Source organism: Aythya marila (assembly GCF_965140915.1).
Source record: "Aythya marila genome assembly, contig: HAP1_HAP1_SCAFFOLD_424, whole genome shotgun sequence".
Classification (NCBI taxonomy): Eukaryota; Metazoa; Chordata; class Aves; order Anseriformes; family Anatidae; genus Aythya; species Aythya marila.
Window position 1 is genome coordinate 48,462 of NW_028137262.1, and position 16,489 is coordinate 64,950.

Sequence of the window (16,489 nt, forward strand, 5' to 3'; positions counted from 1 at the left end):
TGCCCAGCGTACCCCCTAGCAGCCCGGCTGCCCCGCCCTATCCATGGTGCAGCGTGTTGCCATAAGGCATAGAATTCTTTGGCCAGTTGGGGTCGGCCATCCTGAGTCTGTCCCCTCGCAGCTGTTGCTGTGCGCCGATTCTGATCGCCAGTAGGACAGTGAGACACCGAAAGGTCCTTGGCTTGTTGTAAGTACTGCTCTGCAGCAATTGAAACATCGGGGTGGTATCAGCACTCTTCTAAACATCCTTTCACACATTCTAAGCCAAAACATAGCAACCTACCCACTACTAGGAGGAGAACTAACTCTGTCCTAATTGAAACCAGGACATGTATCTTTTCCACTTGGGTGCTATTGCTCATAATTTTGAGAATTCAACATGAGCAAGCTAGGAAATGTGGGTACATACAGAACCGCGTGTATATGGCACGCAACAGACTTGGGATCTGGATCCTGCGTGAGGCCTACAGGCTTCTCTTTGTATACCATAGAGCACTGGCTTGTAAACATGGTGAAATTTCCCATCCTTGATGGGTCTAATACAACAAGTCTTTTCTCCCTTCTCTGCCCTGTCCTCTTTCTTAATGTAGGCAGTTGAGAAAGCCAAAATTGGAACGAAAAAAAGAATATAACACAGGTAAGTGGCTGTAAGTCCCCGGGATACCTATTTACGCTGGTTACTGAAGAGGATGGCACTTGGTCACTCCATCGCTTTCATTTGGCCCCAAAGCCTTCTGTAGTCAGCTGAATTCACTCCTCAGTGACTTTTCTGTGAAGAGAGGTAGGTGCAAATAGGAGATTTTATGAATTCCTTGGGGAGGGAGCAGTGTGAATTGCAGCTTGGTAGGCACAAAGCAAACTGTTCTAATTGTGCAAAGTAAATCGATACTTGATAAGTTCAAACTTAGTTTTATAGCTGGCAACCACAAAAGTAAACCTTAGCTGTGATCCTACCAGCACAGTGGTGTAGCTCTTCCCTTCCCCTTGTCCTCTTGTCTCTTTTAATGACAGTGCAAGCAACAAACCTGTGCCAAAGGGTGCTGTATGGTAAACAATGGGCAGGCTTTTTTCTAAAAAGCACGAGTTTGAGTTATGTGGTGTTTGGGTGTTTCTCTTGAAACGATTCTTACCTCCTTGAGCTGTTAGATCATAATGCAGGAAATGGAAGTGCTGCATGCATAAACAGAGTAATCAAACATACACCTCTTAGGAAGAGGCTTGCAATGTCATAGTGTTTGTTTTGAGCACTGTTAGATACAGTTTGACATGAATGGAGTGAAAACACCTTAGAGAAAGGTGTTGATTGTTCTCACTTTTCCAAGACAGAAATAACTGGAGTAGATTTCCCTCCTGCATGGAACAAAAGTTGCACGTTTGTTTTTGTCTGGCTAGCTTTCAGTCTCTTTAAAAATTTCCCTACAGGTCCCAGTTTTAAGTAGACAGTTTAAACGTGCAGAGCGATAAAGAAGTGGAATGCAGTGGTTGTGACAACAACTTCTGATCTGAAATGTAAAGAAAAATCAATCCACTTCAGGGTGCCTTTTTTGTTTGTCTGTTTACATTTTACAAGAGCAACGGTGAAATAAGGAGAATCCCATCTTCACTGTTTCAAAATACTTTGTTTCTGCGTTTCAGTCAGCAGAACATTGAGGAGTAGAGCTGGTGCAAAAACTGTGAGACGAGTCCACGGAGAAAACAGGGACTTGGAGCTGCGCCGCAGCTGTAGAGTCGGACACAGTCGGTACTCGACTACTAACTCGTCCATTCTATTTGACAAACTTATGACAAAGTAAGTCATCTTTTCTTGCAGACCTCTTAGAATGATCTTTCTTCGCAAGCCTTTGCACTATGGCATGATGTTGGCCTCGACTTGCTCTTTATTTTGACAGCAAAGAGTTATGGCTGCTCCTGGCATTTCCTTCATGTTCACAGGGAGACACCGTTACCTGGCTAGATAAACAGATTTTCTTGAAGGTGCTATTTCAGCATATAAGAATTGATTTAAAAAACAACAACAACAACAACAACAAAAGTGCTTCATGGCTTACTAGTTTTGTAATCTCACATTTCTCCAGGAATACTTGATTTGCTGCATTTCACCATTACACTCGTCAGCGCCACTGATTCTGGTTTATCACTATTTGCATTGCAAATATCCTTGTCCAAAGCTTAAACTGATGTATGCACTGCTTGAAAACAAAACCTGAAGTTGCAGAGCAGAAGACTCAAGTCATTATGTTAGCAGCTGTGTAACCATACTGCTTTCCAAGCATAAGATGTCCAGCTTATTTTGTTTCTATGAAGAGTTTAAATGGCTCCCGTTAAGCAAAGATGTCCCCACACTGATACTTACTATTAAGCAAGGATTCCACCTCCTTTGGCTGAGGTCTGCTCCCTTACTCATATTCGAACATTCATCCAAGTAGCCTGCAATTCCACCCTCTCGGGGGAAAGTCCATAGAATAGAAAAGGTTCCTCCAGTCTCTTCCTCAGCCTTTTTTTTTGAAGCATGCAATAAAGCAAAACATTCACAGGCTGCCCTTCCATGCAAAACAAGGCAAATTAGTAAGACAGGAGCCACAAAACTGATTGACCTTTAAAGTTAAAATGAGATTTGAAATAGATCGAGTTAGCAAGTGTTGTAAGTCTGTAGCTAAGTCTGGTTTTGCCAATGCAGCACAATTCCCTATCACGTAGCCAGAGCTGCTTCTGTAGCTCCAAGAAGCAAAACTGCTTTGAACAAATACTGTGTCATCAAAGCATTCGTTGGCTCAGTAGGCACGGCTCAGGTTCAACAAGTTTGTGAAAAAAAGAGTACTAACAGAAGCAGCAGGGTCCAAAGAAACACTTAAGGGGCTTTACCTTGAGTGTTATGCACACTGTCAATAGAAAAGCACTGTAACAGAATCTGCCACGGCAGTCTGCATGTTACTGAAAGACCATCGGAGTAGGACTGCAGCAAGATCGTTCCGAAGTTACAAAAAAAACATATGGGGGTGGGAGTTTAGTTGCGTTAGATAACACAATCTTAGATAAAGATTTTGGTCTTAACGTAAAAGTAAGGATGTCTACTGATCTCTTCAACTCCAACAACTGAAGCCCAAGTCTGAAAAATCGCCTTTAAGAATGCAAAGAAAATATTTAACTCTTCTGTATGTTCATACTTTGCTATCAAGCAAAGGAATGAATGCTGATGCCTTAACTATGTAGGGCTGTAGCTTACAGAGAGACTACACCTTCCTGTTTTTTTCACTTTAAAAACGTTAAATGCACGTGAAATTATTTCGGGGTGTTTTCACATGCAAAGCCTAATGCAGTGCATGCAAGCCCTGTCATCTTCTTCCTCTAGTAGTGTCGCGTTAAGGGGTGTAGCCGATTGACCGTCACGGGTCCCGTCGGATTCAGGGTGCTGAACTATCACGGTCACGGACTCACCAACAACGCAGTACGGCCTCGCTCTAGTCGCGTTCAAGGAGAACTCTCACAGCTAGGAAGAATGCAATTAAGTGCAATTTCTTACGGCGACAGGTACACAGGTTCTTTGGATTGTCAGTGATAAATTCACTGTCTGCAAAAGCAAGCTAGCATGCATGAAATGCACAGGCACACAGCCTAGGTATTAAGACATTAAAAAGCATCAAAACTCTACAGATTTCTAAGATTCCACAGAGACGCCTGGTATAAGCAAGCGTTCAGATCTTACCCCACGGCGTCCCAATGGAGTGGGGGTGGGGGAGTGAGAGGCTCAGCCTGTCGAGTGATGTCAGAAGGAATCCTTCCTGATAGTATCTTCCCTAACATCCCCTTTCTCTTAAAGCAATTGATATTATTTTCTATCTTTAAGGTGGAGCTTGAGTGACTCTAGTCATGCGTATCTTGGTTGTGCTTGGTAGAAATGATCTCACTTGCGTTTAAAGGTACAGGCTCTGAGAAATTCCGAGGGCGTGCTCAGTGAGGGGTGGTTGCACCTTGGAGGCGGGTAGCTTTTGGGATGGAGGTGTGCTTATGATGCCTAGTCGCTTAAGGCGATTACTCCACAAGTAGTAACTTCGTGTTGATTTAACTACAGCATATCTAAAACATAAGAAGGATGTTAGTATGGAAGAAGCCGATGAAACCAGTCCTTAAATCTTACTACTTATTGTGCGTGAGCAGACTGGCGTGAGTTTTAGCTATACTGGCAAATATCAAACCACACCTGTGTCGTCCCAGAGCTGGGAAAAAAAAAAAAAAACAAAAACAAGGAAATGTTGAAGCAAATAGGGAGGCCTGTAGCTTGTGCAGTCTTTTAGCTGAGAAAATAAAGAAGGAGAGAGACAGGTAGCCTTGAGCTAGCAGAAGCAAGGAAGAGAAGGGCTAAAAGGGAAAAAACAGGAAGGAGAACACGAGCTCCAGACTGACCTATAGTAACCTTTTTCTCATTAAGGGTCATTAGCACATTAAAAATCACACCTGTCAAAATGCTAATCTATGCTAATGTGGGATTCGTTGTGTGTCCCCCCTCTCCTGTTCCCCCTCCCCCCCGGTATTCCTCTGTAATGCACAAGCTCAGTCGAGATAAGTTAGATGAGCTGTAATAACCAATCCAAAGGAGCCAAAGAGAGAGTTTTCACAAGTTTCCTGTGTATAAATGACGGCGATTTGAGTCAGAGGTGTGCTTGCTTTGCGAAAGATGGCCAAGTACCTGACTCTGCAGAGTTCTATAAGTAATTATATAATTAAAAGACCTTCGTGTGCATTCCGACTCTGGGTGCTTATTGGCGTGGTGCACTCTGCACGAACCTGCGGACAACATCTGTACTCAGTGTCATGCCTACAGACAACCCTTTACTGTTGGGACCTGCATATTTTTCTGTGCATTCAACACAACCCCTTTGGCACAACTAGTTAACCACGTAGCTGCCAGTCCACCACTCAGTTGCACTTGTGAAGAGGAAAAGCTATTTCCATCTACTGTAGGAGCACATCCTCTAAATGCAAGCTTCACTCACCTGGTCATTTACTGCAGGACAAGATTTGAAAACTGTTGTTGAGTTCTGGGTTTCCTGCTTACAGGAAAAATTAAGTGCTAGATCACCCTCTACTCCGCTTTGTCTGCTGCATTTAATGGAGATTAAACTGATTTCGTTTGCTCCTCCGTTTATGGACAATGAGCTGAAGGAACAGGTACAGCACATTAGCCTGGAATGCCTTCCCTCCCAACCAAAGTAAACTGGAGCTGTAACTAACACAAGCAAAAGCAAGGCTTCTGTGTTTTCAGCTGAATAAAGTTCCAACAAAATCATCCTCTGGGATTTGAAGCTTACTTCACATGACATGCCAACGACTCTTTTCCCTCTATTGTAAAGCGGATCCCTGCTGTTAGTTGCTCTAGAAGCAAAGGAATCGTCGGTTTGGTTACCAAATAGCCGCTTCTGCAAACGAGAAGTGTTGTGTTCTCTCTTCCCTTTGAATGACTCCACACTTCTCATCAGCTACTGGATTGCTGACCTAGAATCAGAGAACATCCCAAGGTGGAAAGGACTCCCAATAATCACCAAGTCCAACTCGTGGCTCCACACAGGACCACCCCAAAGTGAGACCCGATGTCTGAGAGCATTGTTCAACACTTGTTGACCTCCGTCAGGCTCGGTGCCATGAGCAGTGCCCTGGGCAGCTGTCTCAGTAGCCAGCCACCCCCTCAGCGCAGCACCTGAGGCGCACGGGGCTCGGCGGGGCGGCCCGGGAGGGGAGGACGGCGGGGCGAAGTGGCAGATCCCTCAGAGCCGTCTCCCCGCCGCCTCGGCCGCATGTCGTGGCTTTTTCGTGTCGGGGCTTTTTCGTGTCGGGGCTTTTTCATGTCGTGCCCTCGGTCTCTCGCCGTGGGTGAGATGCTGCTCCCCAGCGCGGACCCCTTGCGCGCGGGGCCTGCCCGCGGCGGCGGCGGGAGGGAAACCCCAACCCCAAAGCCCTCCCGGCAGGGAGAGCTCGGGGTGAGGGCCGATCCGGCACCGACAGTAAACACACGCCGGAGGAAACGCTCTGGTTTTAGCCATGAGCAGCGCGGCCAGGTTCAAAAGGCGTCACGCTGGAGCTCCGAGTTCGGCGGCGTTCCGAGGCCGTTGTGGCGGTTGTGGAGACGGCCCCGGCTGAGGTGGCTGCTGCTGTCGCTGCTGTCCCCTCTGTCCCTGCTGTTGCCGCTGTTGCCGCTGTTCCCGGACCTTGGAGACCCCCGGCGGCTCCCTGTGCCAGGCCCTGTGGCCCCGGGGAGCTGCCCGCCGCCTCGTCGGCCAGCCCGGCAGCAATCCTGCCAGCACAGAATAGCCCACTGCGTTTCAGGGTAAAGTGACGATTAATTTCTATTTCCTGGCCTGGGTGCTGCTTTCTTCTTTAAGGAAGCTTCAAGGTTAAAGGTTCAACTCAGTTATGTCAGGGTTCAACTCCGTTTCGTGAAGGGGCTCTTGTACGAAAGCTTAAGCTGGGATTGACTCTCTGCTAAGCGGAGGCCAAACGTGGACCTACTGAGAAGCAGGTCCTAAGTGATAACATTTTCTAAAGAGACTGCTAAACACATCTGAAGAGTGCTGCTGCAGAACTCTGAATGGGGGGATAGCAACTGTCTTAACTGATCTGGAATCTTGAATTTACTTTTCAATGGACAAGAGGTGTGTCTCTCAAGGCAAACAAAGAGAGGAGTAACACCCTCTCTTGTCACTCATGTCAACATAAATTTATGCTCAGAGCGTAGGTGTAGGAACAGCATCGGTATGCATATGGAACATCGGGAGAGGAAGCTCTATCGGTATTTACAGTTTTTCTACTACCTTGTCAGAGAGACGTCATCTCCAAATGAGAAATGGATGTATTTTGAAACAGTGGTGGTGGATCGGATTTCTTCTTTCTAGTGTTAATATTTGCTCTTGAATCGTACTTAATACCCGGTAACACCTCAATCAGTTGTCAAAAATAAACTTAAAAATGTGTAAGGCTTATCTCATTGGTCAGCATAAAGATCAAGGTCTTCCCTTCCCTTCCCTTCCCTTCCCTTCCCTTCCCTTCCCTTCCCTTCCCTTCCCTTCCCTTCCCTTCCCTTCCCTTCCCTTCCCTTCCCTTCCCTTCCCTTCCCTTCCCTTCCCTTCCCTTCCCTTCCCTTCCCTTCCCTTCCCTTCCCTTCCCTTTTTTTCTCCTTTCCTTTCCTTTCCTTTCCTTTCCTTTCCTTTCCTTTCCTTTCCTTTCCTTTCCTTTCCTTTCCTTTCCTTTCCTTTCCTTTCCTTTCCTTTCCTTTCCTTTCCTTTCCTTTCCTTTCCTTTCCTTTCCTTTCCTTTCCTTTCCTTTCCTTTCCTTTCCTTTCCCCCCAGTATTGTTTTTCTGTTCTCCTTCTCACTGCAGTCTTGATTTTGTTTCTTGTCCCTTAAGTATGTTTCCAATGTGTTGCTGAAACATTTTCCCTTTCAATCCTAAAAAAGGAGCTGTCACTGGTGAAGATCAGAGCTTATCCCTGAGCCCAGGCGCTGTCACCTTAGTCTTCCAATCGGACAAGGACGACTTCATTTCTCATGTAAATGCATTTGTCAGGTTTGCGTATTGTTTTTTCAGGAATGGAAAGTGTGTATAGAATGGATTTAAAATCAATTTTAAATGTAAAACGTCATGGCAAAAAAAGTTCTAATTACAACCTCTGCACACAATTTGCCAGCTGTGGGACTAGGAGTTTTCTTATTTACTGTGTTTTGTTTAACGTGTCTGAAGTTTAATGGATAGCAATCAAGGCGTGCTAGAAATCTGAAAGCACTTTATGCTTTGTTCTCTCCGTCGTTTTGGTATAACAAACTAGCTTATGTTTTAAACCCTCCATGAGGTTAGTGGTTTCCCTAAAGGTAACAAGTCCCTGTGTGCTACAGTAAGACAGTAACAAAACATGAAGTATAGAAGTTCATCCTGTCATTATTCAGCTTCTGCCTATGGACACACAACTACGCTTATTTAAAGCGGTATCACCTTGAAACCTAATCAGCATTTTAAAAAGGACTTTGTAGCAGTTATTGGCTTTTGTCCTGGAGGGCTGAGGTTTGTTTTGTTTTGTTTTACATTCAGCATTTCCGTTTCTAGCTTACATTCCCCCGTTGTTTTGCATGAGGAAAACGTGCAGCTTTACAAAGTAGAACGGAAAGAGCTGCTTTTTAGTCTAACTTTTCAGTTTGTTGTAGGAGTTTTAAATGTGGTAGGAGTAAAACACCAGAAGTACTGCTGCCAAAGTTATATTCAAACTCGTCTTTCTTGGAGAAGCAGAAGAAGCCCAGGGAGAAATAAATTTGCAAACATGCTCTTCATGCTCTCCTTTCCCAAGATTTCTCTGAGATATAGCCCATCCTCTGTGGGTTTTGAGGTATATGGTTCCCAGGAGTGAAAAGGAGGGCCAAACATCTCTCCTCTTGGATCTCAGCATGCCAGGGCTTTAGTGTACTGCCACTTACGGCTCCGCTTTTTCACCTGGAAAAAGCGACCACATGATGTAGACTGAGGAGCCCTCAGAAATTAACTTGCTATCACCAAGTGACGCCCATGAAAGGTGTATTTAAAAGCTAGGCTCATTATAGAATCACAACAAACCCCTCATGACTAGTGCAGTAGACAGTGAGGTAGAGGGCGAGCCCTGGAAAGACAGAAGAAAAGTAGCAGTGAGTTCTGGGTACCTTTGTGCAGACGAAACAGAAAAACGCAGGCAGTGAAGTAATAGTGTTCCGTTGCTCATGTCAGCAATAGATAATTGCAACAATTATCTATTAGATCATAGGTACTAATTAACAGATAATTGCGCAACTCCGGAAATCAATAAATAACTGATTCCCCTCAGAGAATGTCTTCTACATTTTTATATTAAAAAGACTCCAGAGTTGTAATGGATTAAAATCCTACGGAAGGGAAAGAAATGGCATCAGCCACTAGTTCTGCAGAAGCTAGAAGTAATACTGATAGAGTTTAGATGGAAATTTTCACTTTGTGTGTTTAGTTTGGGGATTCTTTTTAAATCATTCATACCAGCGATTTAGTTCTTAAGGCTGTTTCTTTGAGATTAAGTGACAGGACTTCTGCTACTCTTTTCTTCTTGGAATGCTTCTTGATATTCTTACGTCAACCAGAACTTCTGTCTCTGTCGCAGATGTGAACAATGACCGTAGCTAAGAAGCCCAAATCTTCAAAGCCTAAAAAGCCCTCTTCAAGGCGGTCTGGCAAATCCAAGAAACCAAGTACTAAAATACTGATGTCACGCACCGCAAACTGGGGCCGGATAGTGCCTGCAGAAGATTCAAGCCAAGTCTCTGTGGCCCAAGGACGTGGAGGTGCTATTTACTGTAGATCATCTGAAAAATCTAAGGCTTTTGCCCCAAGAGATCTAAGTAAGTGTGCGTTTTATCCTGCCTCCATTTTCTTCAAAGCAAAAGTAGAAAATGCAGTTCTTACTTGTTGCACTGATAGAGAAGGGGACTACTGTGAACAAAGACTTGAAAAGCGAATCCCCTAAGGCAACTGAAGTGACTGATGTTACAGAAATTAATTTTGATATATTTACAGTCAACAGAGAAATATGGGGAGCTTTTTGTAATGCACAGATTCCTCCATGTCATTTCTGTTTTGCAAAGAAAAGTGTTTGATGGTTGCTATTCACAGCTTCCATTCTTCACAGGTTTTTTGAATGATAACATTGCTCAGGAAAAAATCTGGTATCTGTAGGGGTACCGTCATTCCTAGTTCCTAGTTTTTACGTGTTTACCGTATAATTTCAAGTCTAAGTTTGTGGTTTAAGTTATAATAAGGAAAAAAACAGTAGTTGAGTTAATCAGGTTAAAGATTATAGATGGAGAGGAACTTGGCATTAGGTGCTACAAACAGAATGGCAGTTAGCCTTGCCTTAGAAAAATTAAAATGGTTGACTAAAGTTGTTTGTTTTTTTTTCCCCAAAACATTGTGTTGACCAGCCAATTTGAATTTGGTGGTATTAAAGCTGTCTGCAATAAGTTTTTCTGGTTTGGATTGTAGCTAGCTCCTCTAGGTGCTCCTGCAGAATAGTATTTTTTTAAATACCTTTCTTAGAAACAAACAAACAAGATCTCTTTTTAAATTTAACTTTCTTGCAGTCGTTAATGATGGAATTGCTCCGCCACAGAGCATTCTTTTTCCACCTGAGAAGATTTGTATGGATTGGCGAGAAACACAAAGTGTTGGAGTTGGCCTGTACAATCTTGGCAACACATGTTTTCTTAATGCTACTCTACAGTGTTTGACCTACACACCCCCACTTGCCAATTACATGCTTTCTCTTGAGCACAGCCAGTCATGTGAGTACTTTCGAACAGTATTTTGAATCTGTTGGATAGCTCTGAAGGTGAAAGAACAGCAGTGATTCTGTGAGATAAGCTTATTTGCCTGATTTTACCTGTAGAAGCTGGCTTTGAGCACCGTATTAGCAGTGGGCTCCGAATAGCATATGGAGTGCAATTAATGCACCATGTTTTATTTATTTAGTTATTTGTTTGTTTGTTTGTTTGTTTGTTTATTAAAGGATCATTTATTGCTTCATGGGAATAATGAAGTGCATTGGACAGTAATGCATTTAGTAGTAATTTTGGAGAGTAATACATTTTGCAGCCTGTGGAGTTCACATTCCTGTCAGCCTTTACAACTGCGACTTTGCAGTAGTCTTTTAGATTTCTCATCACAAAATGCATTTGAATACAGGCTTAGTGGATATTTTTCTTCTGTCAAGTTGTGTGAAATGAAATGTTACAAGACTGTTGGGACATTGGCATCTTGGGAGAATAGAATGTAGCAAGGAGAGTGGATATTGTATCTGTAGTTTAAATTGTACTTAGATGTTTGTAGTTATGGATATTTCGCTGGACTGGGATGCTTTGTTCTTTCACTCTTGAGGTCGTGAACAAGATTTTTGCATGATGTGCACGATGGAGACTCACATTAACCAGGCCCTGCGTTGCACTGTTGATGCCATCAAGCCTACGCATGTTATCAGTAATCTCAGTCGTAAGTGGCTTCAGATGTGTTTCTTTTCGATAGCTTGTAATCTTCAAATAATTATTTGATGTGTATAAGTGGTTTTAACACTCAAATGAAGAGAGATTTTAGAAATACAAGATTGATTTCATTTTTAAATGGGGTCAATACTATCATCTTATTTAGGAATAGGACAACATTTCCATTTTGGCAGTCAAGAAGACGCACACGAGTTCTTGCGCTATACTGTTGATGCTATGCAGGAAGCGTGCTTGAACGGAAGCACCGAGTAAGCATAAACAAGTTCACTTTCATACATTCTCTAGCACCTTCTAGTCCTTTATTTACTCTCAGAAATGATCTCTAGCACTTTTTAGTGCCTTATTTACTATCAGCAACGAAAGTCTACATCATCCTTGGTTTTCATCAAACTCTTTGAAGAGTTAACTCTGTGCCTTAAATCTTCTGAGGTCTGATTATAATTTATTTCCAGATTGGACAGATCTTCTCAAGCTACCACCATCATTCATCAAATATTTGGAGGATTTCTAAGATCGAGAGGTACTTGAAAAAATATTCCTGTCCTTAGAACTGATCTGTGTCTTTTGTCGGTAGTAAAGCAGTCTGTAGTTTGTCTAAAGTAGTATCTGTCAACAACTTGAATTTGGACAGTTAGTCTCCTTCACATAATGTTAAGCATTTATATTTTGCTTCCAGTGAAGTGCTTGAATTGCAAAGCAGTTTCGGATACGTATGAGGCATTTCTTGATATCACTTTGGATATAAAGGTAAGATGTTTTCTAAATATAATTCATGATGTTTAAGTACATGCATAACTTTCTAAATTAAACTTGTTTAACTTAAAAAACCAAACCACATATAATGTTAAAACATAAGAGCTTGGTGGTGCTAAGGAAGTGGATTGGACTTTGTCCTTCCGTGGAACCCATGTAAATAGTCTCCACATTTGCATTGGGTTTAAGGGGAAGGAATTCTCTTTCTGCAAAAATGATAATGCTGTCATACTTCTTTGTTGTTCTACCTCAATATACATCTAATTGTTAGACTGATGAATTTGTCCCCAGTATTGATGACAAAGCACACTATAGATGCTGTCTAGGCTACTGGAAAAGTATTTGTTCCAAAGTCAAATGCCTTCCAGGTGAGGTCAATGCTGAGCATGCTCTTTCTGCCTCCTTCTTCACAGTGCTCCTAGTAGATCGCTTGAGTATGTTAGTAAGATTCTCTTATAAACTACTAGTATGTCTCTGGAATTTTGAATTACGGTGACTTTACGCTCTTCTTTCTCGCTGCTCTAGGCGGTTTCGTCTGTTAGCAGAGCTCTGGAACTCTTTGTGAAACCTGAAGAGCTGGATGGAGAGAATTGCTATAAATGTAGCGAGTAAGATTTTGACGGATTAGGTCTTAATCCTAGATGTCAGTTTTCTATGTTGCATGACTCTGTTGGACTACCTCTAAACTTTGGATCTACTTACAAGTTTTGTGGAAGTTTATAAAAGACTTGGATTTTTGTTTCTTTGGAGGGGGGAAGTCTTGTTCATAGGCATTCCCTATGGGTTTGCAATTCTCTGGCTTGTATTTTGCCATCAGAATTCAAAAAGAGCTACTTTTGTTCTTTCTATTTATTAGCTCTCGACAGTACTTTTCTTGATGTAAACTGCCCAGTTTCCGTTGTTCTCTGGGCTAGTGGCTAATTTTCACTGCTTACGCCGTAGGTCCTACCTTGGAGCGGGCAATGTGTCAAACTGAACTATTTTGTTTCAAAGGATGGCAGATGGTTTCAGTGTCTTTCCAGACAAGCTCAGTACATGAAGACTTCCTACTGTTAAATGTCTCCCTCCTGTAGAATGACCATGTGCTTCTGTTGTATTTTTGATGTTGATAGTCGACCTATGTCGGAGATTATTTGCAATTTCTAGTCCTGGGGACCAAGTCTCTCTCGTTCCGCTTTCAGTATTTGTATTTCCCTTGAAAGCTGAAAGAATGTTTCCAGGATTGGAGTTCAAATAGCCACTTTTGTAGACCAAGAAATGGTACCTTGCCATCCAACCTGGTAATACCCTTTCGTGAGAGATTCCTGTTCCCACTATGCTCTGAGTTGTTGGGAAAATTTACCTTCTTCTCTGTATTAACAAACCTGACACGCAGTGCATGGGTTTATGAAAAGAAAAAAGACCAACCTATTATGCAAGTAAATATCATTCAAATAGCATAGGCATGCGTGAGACATTAAAAGGAGTTTGTTTTGGGGGCGAAAAAAGAAGATGCCTTCAAACACTTATCTCTGCTTGTTTTTAAGGTGTAAAAAGATGGTTCCTGCGTCCAAGAGATTTACCATACACCGTTCTTCCCAGGTTCTCACAATATCACTGAAAAGATTTGCAGATTTCACAGGTGGAAAGATCAACAAGGTATATTTACCACTGTAATGCAACTATATCATTGTGTAATGGGACATCCCCCAAAGCTGAAAGTTGTTAATATTTTCAGACAATAATTGTAGATTAACGACTATGGCTTATTCTTTCTCTTAATATCAATAAAGTTCCCGCTTGACAAGAAGCATATGCTTTCCTCTGAGAAGGCTGATTCATCAGGAAACAGTTCTCTGCAACTTCTAGTCTTAACCGTTGTTTATGGGAAGACTTATTTGTAGTGAATCAAGAAATATATTCGAGAAATATATTCTAGAAATAAATTCTAGTCTGTGTTTTTTGGAAGTGTTTTTCTCTGGCTAGTCCACGAAGTACTCTGGGATAATTTTTCTATCTTCTTGATGTCTCTTTAGGAGGTGAAATATCCGGAGTATTTGGACCTGAGAGCCTACATGTCGCAGTCAATGGGAGAACCACTGCTCTATGCCTTATACGCGGTGCTGGTACATCACGGTGTCAGCTGTCACTCAGGACACTATATATGCTATGTAAAGGTAGAAGTCAACAGCATTTCTAACAGGGTAAAGGTTGTGCTGGCAAACCAATTAAAGCATGACTAGCAGCTACTGTTTCTAGGGAAAAAGATTTCATTATATTTTTATTTGACGTGTGTGTATTTTGTTCCTATCCGTGATTTCAATTGGAAAACGTGCAATTCACCTAAAGAAATCGTTGTCTTTATTTGCAGGCTGGTAATGGACTTTGGTATCAGATGAATGATGCTAAAGTAGTGCGTACTGACATTAAAAGAGTTCTTGGTCAGCAAGCTTACATACTTTTTTATATCAGGTAATAACAAATCTTAAAATGTGTTCAGAAGAGATTTACTTTCCTGTTATTGATATTTTTCTGTTTTGCAAGTGTTTTTCTTGCTATCCCGGGAGAAGATTATTATTTGTCTAATTCAGTTCTGTCTAACCTGAAATTCTCTGTGTCGTTTATTATCTTTTGTTGCTTGGCCTTAAACTGCAGCGCTTGTGTAAATTGCTATCTATGTGTTATCTGTAGCTGGCTAATTTAGAGAAGGAGAGAAATGAAGGTCATCTGTGGTGTAAGAATGAATTATTGCTGTGCAAGTGATAGTCTTAGTAGGAAGACTGTTCTCTACTTTTCAGTTTGTAGTCTTGGCGAAGCCTTCTGTAGAGAAGGCTTCCATATCGTATGAGCTGTTCCTCTAAAATGATAGGATGGGATTTAATCCAAGAGTAGGCTGAAAGAAAAACTAAACTACGATCACTGCTCTTTTCTGAAGGCGCTATGATTTGACACTTGGAGAACGTGCGTTTTACTTGCCAGCACCATCTTATCCCTGTTCATTCCCTCCTGGTCAGCAGGGGGCTAATAGTAAGCAGGCTGGATTTATGGGACCACGACTTCTTCCTCATATGATTAAGGTAATTCAGGGAAGCGGGAGGGCAGATAACGGCACCAAACTGCTAGTGGGTTTGGGGTTTGGTGTGGGGTTTTTTGTTTGGTTTTCGGCATCTTAGTTTTGTTTTCCTTCCCACGCTGCAGCTTTCTTCACAGCCCTCATGCTACAGCCAGAGTCATTCAAACAGTGGTTACTGCTAAATTGTGCAGCCATGCGACTCCATTACTTTATACCTCCAAGACAGCTTTCTAAAGCACAGAGAGCTACGCTCTTTGACTATTTAAGCAGAGTGTACTAATCCTCAAATCATTTAAAAGAGGACTTGTTTTTCCTATCCTCGTCACTTTAGCTAAGACAGGGAAAACTAAATGTCTTATTCCTGAGCACCAGAACGATTACTTCAGGCTTTTCAGGGTATGTTTAAAGGGGAAAATAAATATATTTGGGAATAGCAGCAGGTAATGTTAAGTTGCTTGGCTGGTTTTCAAAGATGATGTTAATTTGATACCAATCTGCAGTAAACCAAAAGCAGGAATTGAATACGCTTATTGGACTTGCATTTATCCTTAAAGGGCAGTGTGTTTTTCTTTTTAGGTGTTAAGACCATTTGTAGAAACACTCAGTAGGAGAGTTTTGTGTTTCAAAATGTTACATGCAATGTTTGCGTTAATCCATCTTGCAATTTCTTCTTTTTAAATACAGAATTCAAGCCGTTTAAATGGAAATGGATCCATAAAAGAGGACGCAAAGACCACTGGTGTCACCCTAAAAAGGCCATCTTCAGCACCACCAATGGCCTGTGTTCAAAACCAGGCAATTACCAGGCCTTCAATGACTGATACGTCAAGAAAACAGAAGATCACCATCAGTATTCACAATAAATTGCCTGCTCGTCAGACTGTGTCACAGCCTGACTTTCTTAGCAGTGCTGTGGAGGATGAAGATCTCTACCAGGCTGTTCCTTCATCCACAATTACAAATTTGGTAATGCAAATGAAGCAAATGCAAACAAACAAAAAAGTTTCTGATGAAATTTTTGTGGAGCCAACAGTGAATGAAAATCCTAAACTCAGCTCTGATAACACAGTCCCTTATGGTGCAGAATCTTCAGGAAAATCTGAGGAGGAGTCAAAGGGCTTATTTCAAAGGAATTTGAAATGCAATGCAATGTCCTCTAATGGAATTTTGGTTGGAAAGGTAGTCCGTACATTGCAGCATTCCAATTCTTCCTGTCAGAATGCTGACAAAGGAAGATCCCAGCATGAGCTGCCAAAACCAGATTCACTAAATGGTGCTATTAGGTTAGTTACTGAATCTAAAGAAAACGGACTGAAACTTGATGATTCCACTTGCCGAGTTGAACCTGTTAAACCTTCTGAGATGTTCTTTTCTAAAACAAATGGATCGCTTGAAACATAGATTTGCTCCATCGAGAATTTCTCACCTACGATGTATTCGGGAGTGTTTATTGTGTTCCTAATTCAGGTGAAATACTGAGAAAACACAGCACACATGTGATCGTAAGACTTTGTGGTATTATCCCCTTAGAATTTGCAGACCTGAGCTTACATTAGAACTTGTCAACTTAAGCTCAGCTGAGATAAAAATTCCTAAGTTTCATAAAGTAGATTTTGGGGGGTGAGTTGGGGTTATCTTTGAAGTGTAGATAATG

At 42.0% G+C, this 16,489-nt stretch overlaps 1 protein-coding gene across 1 annotated transcript; it reads left to right on the forward strand.

The window, feature by feature from the left end:
- Positions 1–608: 608 nt before the first annotated feature.
- On the forward strand, positions 609–16,236 carry LOC309890962 (ubiquitin carboxyl-terminal hydrolase 42-like; the record flags this gene model as incomplete). The annotated part of the gene is made up of 15 exons (XM_082785362.1): positions 609–637; positions 1,636–1,789; positions 7,446–7,537; positions 9,140–9,377; positions 10,116–10,316; positions 10,909–11,019; positions 11,176–11,278; positions 11,483–11,550; positions 11,707–11,777; positions 12,309–12,391; positions 13,310–13,421; positions 13,799–13,939; positions 14,134–14,234; positions 14,698–14,839; positions 15,520–16,236. Exons 4-15 carry the CDS (start codon positions 9,149–9,151, stop codon positions 16,234–16,236), a joined length of 2,079 nt encoding a protein of 692 aa, XP_082641488.1. The 5' UTR covers positions 609–637; positions 1,636–1,789; positions 7,446–7,537; positions 9,140–9,148.
- Between the last annotated feature and the right edge of the window lie 253 nt (positions 16,237–16,489).